Source organism: Melozone crissalis, unplaced genomic scaffold, assembly GCF_028551555.1.
Source record: "Melozone crissalis strain CALT ecotype California unplaced genomic scaffold, PUWL_Pcris_2 ptg000026l_1, whole genome shotgun sequence".
NCBI classification, from domain to species: domain Eukaryota; kingdom Metazoa; phylum Chordata; class Aves; order Passeriformes; family Passerellidae; genus Melozone; species Melozone crissalis.
In genome coordinates, this window is record NW_026535804.1 from 4,417,655 (window position 1) to 4,427,021 (window position 9,367).

The 9,367-nt window shown below is 54.1% G+C and overlaps 1 protein-coding gene across 1 annotated transcript; it reads right to left on the bottom strand.

The window, feature by feature from the left end:
* Positions 1–1,885: 1,885 nt before the first annotated feature.
* On the bottom strand, positions 1,886–8,818 carry MRPL38 (mitochondrial ribosomal protein L38). The gene is made up of 9 exons (XM_054278908.1): positions 8,752–8,818; positions 7,385–7,564; positions 4,750–4,878; positions 4,458–4,666; positions 4,103–4,175; positions 3,373–3,418; positions 2,888–3,046; positions 2,387–2,523; positions 1,886–2,120 (listed from the first exon to the last, which is right to left on the bottom strand). Exons 1-9 carry the CDS (start codon positions 8,816–8,818, stop codon positions 1,984–1,986), a joined length of 1,137 nt encoding a protein of 378 aa, XP_054134883.1. The 3' UTR covers positions 1,886–1,983.
* Positions 8,819–9,367: the final 549 nt, after the last annotated feature.

Consider the following 9,367-nt stretch of genomic DNA (forward strand, 5'->3'; position numbering starts at 1 on the left):
TCTTCCCTTGCATCTCCTAAACCACAGCTCCTGCAGTTGGCATGTCCCCATGCACACCCACCACACCTTTTCCTACGAATTTCCTTGCAACACCCGTGCACATCAGCAGCCCGAAACAGAATAAAGATGCCACCTGCGCCACCTGTCCCTGCTCAGGTGGAATCTCCTGCCCAGAGGCTGGTGCCTGTGCACTGCAAACCTTCCCCTCGTTGTCACAGTTCAGTTTCAGTTTACCCAGCCCAAGCCTTATCTCTGTGCCAGGCCCATGTGTTATCTTGCTCCTGTTCCCAGCCTTGTTTTTCCAGCCACCCTTCATGAGCAGCTTCCCTTTCACCTGCACAGGTGAGGGCAAGCAGGGAGCAGCTCTCTGGTGGATCATCCACAGCAGCTTCCCTAGCACAGGCAGGGTCCGCCACCCCCCTGAGCACAGCAGAGCACTTGGGATATGTCACAACTCCCTGCATGTCCCAGCAAGCTTCAGCTCCAAAACATTCCTTTGGGCTGCAGCTGTCAATTCTGACCAAATATTTAAAGCCCAGAGAGGCTAGCACGACCTGTGTGTCTGCCTGGAACCTGTGTCCCCAGCGCGGGCACCTCCCCAGTGCACTCAGCCCAGCTTAAACCAGACCCCAGCACCCTTCAGGCTGGGGAGGAGCTCTGGGGTAAATGGTAACAGCCCTGAGCACAGGCACCAGGGGGGCACTTCAGCCCCATCTCAGCTCTTTGCTGAAGGCTCCAATTTCCAATGGTAGAAGGAACCTCAGAAAAAGGGAACCAGAGACTTTGTGCAGGTTTACCACCTGTGCAGCCTCATGTGGAAACCCAGGGCACCACAGGGAATATTTCTGTGTCTGCTCTGGGATGCCCTGACCCCTAGGGGAGCACTGATTTTGACCCTCATTCATGCTGAAAGTTTCCTGGACTTTAAGATAAGCTAGAATCCACAAAAGTGTGAAATAGATTATAGAGAGCAGTGTAGGTGTATCACTGGGTGAGAAATTGAGGTTTTGGGATTTTTAGTGTGTTGTGGATGGAAGCAAGATGGAGGGCACAGGGTGTCATCCTGGGTTTCTTCTTCATGCTTCTTCTTCCTCCTTCTTCATGGGTTTGGGTGGCATTTTGTAATTGGGTGGAAAAGTCCCCATTGCAGCTCTTTGGGATCAGTTATTGGGTTAAAAGCGAAAATAATCTAGGTGTCAGTTCTTAATTGGATAATTTAATCTTAAAAGACCTTGTACCAAGAGATTGTTGGCCATTTTGTGCCTTCTAATGAAAAACTGCTGAACCCACAGTAGTGAGACTGTTGTACTGATAAGAAATAATAAACCCCTGAGTCTGAACACGAATTACTGTCTCAAGTGCCTTCAATCCAGACCCAGAAAAACCAACAACTGGTACCCCCAACAGCCACGCTCTTCCCAAACTACAATATCCAAAAAGAGAAGTGGCCTGGCCAGTGAAGGGCTGCCCATCTCCCCTGCACCCTGCTGGGCTCCCCAGCTCTGGGCCAACTGCCCAGGGTAACAGGCTCTTCCCAATAAAGACAGCTCTGCCAGCACTGCTCAGAGAGTGTTTAATCAGACTCATCTCTCCAGGAGGACTGCACAAATAAAATCTGACACAGTCCAGAACCACAGCACTGTGAGAGGTGGAAATCCAGGCTGGCCTGGCTCTGTTTGCTCCATAAACAGGCAAAAGGAAAACTGTGAACCTTGCAGGGAAGCAAGGCAGAGCATCTCTGGGGAGATGCAGTCTGCCCAGTCATTGCCAGCTCTGCTGCAGAATCAGGAGCAAGGTTTCAGCCTGGCTATGGATTCACTTTGAATGTTCTTGTTAAGCAGCTGCCAGCCCTGTGAGCACCCAACACCAGCTCCCAGCACAGGGGAACTGGGAGCTGAGACTTTGTCTTTTCCCTCCTGAGGCAGTAAGGGGAGCACAGGAAATCCAGGAGGCAGCATCCCAGGGCCACAGAGGGGACAGCTGCTAGTAGATGCCATAGGTGGGCTCCTGTGTGTCCCGGTACCTGTCCAGGTACCTCAGGGGCTGGTGCCGAGGGAACTTCACCTGTGGAGGGTGGAACGGGGGCGGCCGCACGAACTCGAACACCGGCTCCCTCATGTCTGCAGAGAGCCACAGGTCAGCAGGGGCTCACAGCTGAACCCCACACTCCCCCCCTCACCACACAGGGCAGGGCTGCTCAAACGTGCCCTTGGAGTTGTTTTAAAATCCTCAGCCAAGGGTTAGGGGTTGCTCCTTCAGTTTGGAGGAGGATGGCTCAGGAAGGGCTTAGTCTGTGCTGATCCTGGGCAAGTGCCAGGAGCAACTGAGAGCCTGCAGCCACAGGCTGTCCCACCCACAGACCCCCTCCAGTGTCCCCATTCCTTACTGAGCAGCTGATGGAAGGTGGAAGTGACAGAGCTGTCCCACTGACACTGGAAAAATGCCAGCCCTGCCGGGGTCATGGCATCCTTATGCTTTCTGTAGAAGTCAAACGTGCTAAAGGTTCTCATCTTCAGGCTGTAGCTGGAAACAAGACACAAGCAGCAGGTGAACCTCTCCTTGCAGCAAGTACCCTGCTCCCCATCACCCCAGGGCAAATCACAGAGGTGGAAAAGGAAGCCACTAAGAGGAAATCTCCCTTTTAGTGGCTTCCTTAGTGTCTCCAGCTCCGTGCACATTTCTAGGCAGGACAAACCACTCTCTAACATCCTGTTCTGCAACAACAGGACTCTGCAGCACTGGGACTGTGGCTGCACAGGACACACAAACCAAAGCAGCCCTGGAGAACTCTGCAGAGTGACAGGAGCTGCTCCTCTAGTGCAGGGACAGGCACACAAACCCCACAAGCAGCAGCAGGAGCCAAGGGCAGCAGCAGCAGAGGAATTACCAGGGCATGGGCCGAGCATCCTGGCTGAAGTCGATGGGACCGTGTTGCTTGAAGAGCAGGAAGATGAAGCGGTGATAGCCTGTCCCCATGGCAGGGAAGGGGGGCAGGTAGTGGCACATCTCCTTACCAGCCTTGATGTCACTGCCTGGGATGTTTGTCCTGAACACAAACACATTTACACGCATTTCCCTCCAGCGGATTCATCCAGGACTGCAAATCCCGCTGCCATGCTGTGATGTGATTTTTGCCCCATTTGATAAGGGAACAGATAACAGAGATTGCTGTCACCACAAGAAAAATCCCACCCAGTGACTGGAATGCTGAACAGCAGCAACATCTGGAACTCCTGCATCTTTGGCAGGACCCAGAACACAGGGCTAAAGGAGCTGATGGCAGGAGCACCAGGAAAAGCCATGGATTCTGAGCTGCTGGAGGAGTTTCTGCCCAGCCCACAAGCACAGAGCGCCTGGCTCTGATGTACTCACACCAGCCAGTGGAGGTACTCCGAGTCTGCATCCCTCAAATGTCCATCTGCCAACACACAACAGGGAAAAGGGACTTAGGGACACCCTGGTGCCAGCATCCACCCCAAAGTGAGAGTGCCCAGACCTGCTTTGACCAGAGGAAGCAGCTCAAGACCTCCCAGCATTCCTTCCCCAGCAGAAAAGGAACTCAATCCTATAGGACTGAGTTTAAAACAAGGAGCAAAGAAGTCTGCAGATCTAATTCCAAGATTCTTGAAATCTTCTTGGGCAGCTGTATCCATCACTATGCCTTGGTCTCTCAGGGTGAACACTGTCAGCAAAGCTGCCTTCCAGGCAGACTGCCAAGGAAGAGGAGTTTGGAGGTAACAAAGATGGGAGTCAGGAAATTGTTTCCTCTATAGTGAGACACAGATCTTGTTGTGTCACTGTCCCTTCTCTCAATTGCTACAGATTTGGGGAGGCTACAATCTTTCCTCCATATGTAACATGTCCCAGTCTAACAGATATAATCATAGAATTACAGCACAGTTTGGGCTGGAAGGGACCTTAAAGTCCATCCCATTCCCTGCTATAGGTAGGGACACCTTCCACTAAACCAGGCTGCTCCAACCTGGCCTTGAACACTTCCAGTGTTCATTATATCCGTGGAGCCAAAAGAATCAGGAGTTAACCAAAAGCTGAGTGAAACAACCCAGTTTAAACACGTTCCTTTAAAGAACTCACTGCTCACCTGGATTTGTGAGCAACAAGGTCCAGAGGGAGCCTTTGTCTGCCTCATATGACACTTCAGGGGGACTGGAAGCCTAAAGGAGAAACACAAAGAGAATGCAAATCACTCACACAACAGCTCCCATGAACTGTGTCTGGGCAAGGCTGGGACACAACACAGGGCATAAATAACCATCAGCCTCCTGCCAGACAGCCTACAATCTCTGTCCCTATCACATCCATAAAGTATTTTCCTTCAGCACAAAAGAAACACCCTTGTAAAAAGCATCCCCTGGAACGCCCCATGCCCATTGGAAGAATCTGGCAGAAAGAGGCTTCCCAGGGGCTCCAAGTTGTTCCCAGCTCCCCTCACGCACCTCTGATGGAGTCACCATGTTCCCATAGTAGACTGGCACGAGGTACTCGTCCTCCTGGCTGTAGTGCACCCTCAGGGCCACCCAGGGGGTGAAGGTGGCTCCCCTGAACAGGTCCCGGAACAGCCCGCAGTGCTCGGCCACGCGCTGCTTGTGGAACGGGCCGCTGGTCCTCTCCCACTCAGCCCTGACCTCATCGAGGGGAATGAGCACTGCAAGGACAGAGGGAGGATGCAGAGGCGGCAGGGGGACACCCAGAGCAGCTGGAGCAGGAGGGGAGGTGCTGGGCACTGACCGGTGCGGAGCCGCGCCGCCCGCTCCATCTCAGCATTGCGGCGGTTCTCCCTCAGGATCCTCTTCCTTTCCTTCAGCTCCTCTGCCCGGGACAGCCTCTCACGGGGCAGGCCAATGTCTGGCTGGGGCTCTTCAGGGAGGGGTGGAAAGAGAGCAGGTGAGACATGGGAGCACCCAAACCACACAAACACAAACCCCTGTGAAGAGCCTGAGAGTGTGAGACAGACTCCAGAGATCAAGATCACAGAAGGGTTTGGGTTGGGAGAGGTTTGGGTTGAAGACCATCCACTCCCACCCCTGCCATGGACAAGGACACCTCCTGTGGTATTCACATGCCCTCTGAACAGAGAAAAGAATGATTAAAACTATTCTTAACTCATTTGCTGCTCCTGTGTTTGTGCTCATGTGGAATGTTCTGGAGATTGTTTACCCAACGTGATTCCTTGATTGGATTCTGGTGGAATTGTTTATGTTAATTAACCTATCACGTCCAAGCTGTGTCCTGACTGTCAGGAGATGGTCAATAGTTTTTGAGTAGTATTTTTCAGTAATTAGTAGTATAGTTATAGTATAATAAAATGTAATATAGTATAGTTTTAATAAAGTGCGTGTTCAGCATTCCAAAGCCTTGGAGTCATTCCCAGATGTTGGGGTTGCCTGATTTTTGATAACCTCCCACTAGAAAAGACCTGAAAGGACAATCAGGACTTGATTCTGTCCCCTCTGCACCTCCTTCCCCAGCTCATGGCCCTCCCATTCCCAGCTGTGTTTTCTGCTGCAGGCCTGAAGCTCTGGCTCCTTGTCTGCTCTGTGGCACCACTGGGGCTCCAAGGAATCCCCTCTTTGCTCTGTTGTGGTGTTGTGAGGTCCCCAGGACGAGGTGAGAGATGACAATTTGACTCCATGTTCTCAGAAGGCTGATTTATTATTTTATGATGTTATATTATATTAAAAGAAATTATATACTACAACTATACTAAGGAAAGAGAAAGGATACATCAGGAGGCTGAACAAGAATAATGATGAAAGCTCATGACTGACTCCTCAGAGTCCAACACAGCTGATGGCGATTGGTCATTAATTAAAAACAATTCACATGGAACCAATCAAAGATGCACCTGCTGGTAAACAATCTCCAGACCACATTCCCAAACAATCAGATAATTATTGTTTTCATTCTTTTCTGAGACTTCTCAACTTCCCAGGAAAAAATCCTGGGCATAGAGGATTTTTCAGAAAATATCATAGTGACACTCTGTTTCATTTGGCAGGCCCTGGCCAGCCCCTGTTGGGGGAGATGAAACAGGAAAGCCTTATAAATATGATTGTCTGGCAAAAGATTTTGAGAATATGGAAACTGTAAGTGAGATTGAAATGAAAGCAAGCTTTGAGATCCCTTAGTTACTGAACAACTGGAAAACAATGGTGTGGCCAGCTGAAGGTGATCCCCTTTTGATGAAACAACACCCTCTGCTTGCAGACAGGCCCAAGGGTCAGAGCACACCCTACAGCTTGGCAGAAGGGGTCCAAAGAGGAGTTTTTAGGGTTTAAAATGTAACACAGTATGGTAATGTAGTGATTCTTATAGGCTGTATGTAAATGCTGTAGGATTTGCATCTTATACTAGATTAGTTTGTGAGAATTAGAATATTCAACACAGAAGAAGATTTATGGTATTGTAATGGGAACCTTGCTCTCTTTCCTTCTTGCTTTTATTCTTTGCTCTCTCTCTGTCTTTGGGCCTGCTCTGAGTTGTGGCTGGCAGCTCCCAGCAGGGCCCTGCACCCAGGCCCTTTGCAATAAACCCCAAGTTCCAGCCCTGGCTACAGAGATCTCTCATCTCCATCCATCACCACCATCCCACCCCCAACACTCCTACAAGCCTCTCTCCCTGTGGATTGTCACAGACATCTTTTGTGAAGAATCCTTTCTTTAGGATTTTCCCCTTTCTGGGAAGCTGAGGCCCCAGAAGAAGAATGTAAACACTGGTTATCTGCTGCTGTGAAATGCAACAGGTGCATCTGTGATTGGCCCATGTTGCATGTTTACAATTAAGGGCCAATCAAAAACCAAGCTTTCTCTGGGACAGATGAGAGAGAGCTCCTTTTGTTTATTCACTCCTATTCTATTCTTAGCTTAGCAGCTTCTGAACTTTTCTTTCTATTCCTATTAGCATAGTCTTAATGTATTATAGATCATAAATTAACAAATCCAGCCTTCTGATCATGGATCAAGATTCTCATCTATCTCTTCACTGCTGAAAGACCCATGCAAGCAAGGTAACAGTGGAAAACCCCTTTTCCATGAGACCCTGCAGAGGGCACAGAGGCTGTGGCAGAGCCCTGGGGGTGCCCTGTGACCCCTTTTCCCTCAGCCCCTGCCCTCTGCAGAGGGCACAGGGGCTGTGGCAGAGCCCTGGGGGTGCCCTATGACCCCTTTTCCCTGAGCCCCTGCCCTCTGCAGGGGGCACAGAGGCTGTGCCAGAGCCCTGTGACCCCTTTACCCTGAGCCCCTGCCCTCTGCAGGGGGCACAGAGGCTGTGCCAGAGCCCTGTGACCCCTTTACCCTGAGCCCCTGCCCTCTGCAGGGGGCACAGAGGCTGTGCCAGAGCCCTGGGGTGCCCTGTGCCCCCATACCTGCGGGGGGGTCGCTGTGTTTGCGGTAGGTGTTCCACCAGCGCGGCTCCCGGCCCGCCCGCTCCGCCTGCCGCAGGTAGCGCGCGAAGCTCCGGTACCGCTGCAGCTCCTCCAGCCTCGCCACGTCCACATCCTCGTTGGGCATGGGCCCCAGAGGGGCTGCCCTCTTCCAGAACACGGCTGGGGGGGGAAACACACGTCCCAGGGGGTGAGAAGTGGGGAAATGAGCCAGGGATGGGCACAGCACAGACAGCGCCAGAGCCATCCCCGCCGCCCACAGGCACGGTCATGGAGTCAGGGTGGGTGAGGCTGGAAGGGACCAGAGACACCTGATCCCACCTCCCTGCTCCAGCAGCCTCAGCCTAGGGCACAGAGCACAGAACCGTGCCCAGATGGCTCCAGCAGGCTCAGCCCAGAGCACAGAGCACAGAACTGTGCCCAGATGGCTCCAGCAGGCTCAGCCCAGAGCACAGAGCACAGAACTGTGCCCAGATGGCTCCAGCATCCTCAGCCCAGAACACAGGATTGTGCCCAGATGGTTCTGGAATGTCCCCAGTGAGGGAGACCCTTGCTGGACAATCTGTTCAGGGCTTGGGCACTGCACAGGGAAGCAGTTCTGCCTCACACCCAGGTGGAATTTCCTGGGCATCACTCGGTGTCCGTGGCCTCTGGTGCCATTGCCGGGCCCCTGGAGTGGAGCCTGGGCCCTGCTCTGCCCTCCCTGCAGACAGGGACACACAGGGACGGGCCCCTCTCAGCCCCAGCAGCCTCAGCCTTTCCCCAGGACAGAGCTGCCCCAGCCCCCAGAGCATCTCTGTGCCCCTCCACAGGACCTGCTCCAGGAGCTCCGTGTGTCCCATCCCGAGGAGCCCAGAGCTGGACACTGCTCCAGGGGAGGCCTGGCCAGGGCTGGGCAGAGGGGCAGCATCACCCCTGACCTGCTGGAAATGCTCTCCTAACGCACCCCGGGACACCAGTGCCCTGCTCGTGCCCAGTGCTGCTCATGGACGGCTCCTTGGCCACCAGGAGCCCCAGCTCCTTCCCCACAGAGCTGCTGCTCCAGGCACTGAGTCCCGGCCCGGGCTGGTGCTGTTCCTCTGCAGGTGAAGGGCCCTGCACTTGCCTGTGCTGAACTTTGGGCAGTTCCTCTCTGCCCTCCTCCCCAGCCTGCCCAGGTCCCTCTGAAGGGCTCACAGCACCCTGGGCCATGGGCACCCTCAAACAACACTGGGTCCAGTATTGAACCTTGGGGGACACCATCAGTGACAAGGCCTGGCGTTCGGGACACAGCCGTCCGAGAGCACCCTCCCCTTCGCCGCCCGTTCCCCAGTGGGTTTCGGGGCTCCCCTGCTTCTCCCGTCTCTCACCGGCCGTTCCGAAGCTCCGCCCGCCGCGGGCCCCGCGAAGAGCCGCGCTCAGCAAGGGCGCCGCCATGTTGTGCGCCGCGCTCAGAGAAGGACCCCGTTGCCATCGTGATGGGCGCTGCGCCGCGCAGGCAGGCCGGGCTCGGAAGGCCCGCCCGCCACGGGGCTGTCCCACGTGGCGCCTGACTCGGATGGGGCTGCCCCGGTACTGCCTGATTAGAAGAGTCCCCACAGCCGCCGCTCTTCCCTCGCCGCGGGCTCCCCATCCCCGCCCTTGCCCTACTGAGGGAAGTGTCCCAAAGCTCCTTTGTGCCGCGGGCATGTCACACCCAGGACAAAGCCAGCCCTGCTCCTGCCTTGTTTGTACTGGAGCAATCCCTGGGAACCCTCTGTCTCTGGAGTTTCTAACCCGCACCCCTCCTGCCGAGGCTTTCCCCTCACAACCATCTGCCTTTGGAGTTCATAACCCGCACCTCTCCTGCTGAGGCTTTCCCCTCACACGCTGCCAGCCCTGGGCACACGGGCTCCGTGTGAAGCTGTCCCCAGAAGACGGCGGGTTTAGGAGTCCATGGCTCCCTCAGGCCATCCCACAGTGTGAAATACAAAGCTGTGTTTCGTG

Excerpts from the sequence above, each read along its gene's own strand:
- MRPL38 (XM_054278908.1), bottom strand. The coding sequence starts at position 8,818 with ATGGCGGCGCCCTTGCTGAGCGCGGCTCTTCGCGGGGCCCGCGGCGGG. Across the intron at positions 4,879-7,384 it reads ACACAGCGACCCCCCCGCAG|AGCCCCAGCCAGACATTGGC; the intron begins GTATGGGGGCAC and ends CCCTCCCTGAAG. Across the intron at positions 4,176-4,457 it reads ACATGGTGACTCCATCAGAG|GCTTCCAGTCCCCCTGAAGT; the intron begins GTGCGTGAGGGG and ends TTTCTCCTTTAG.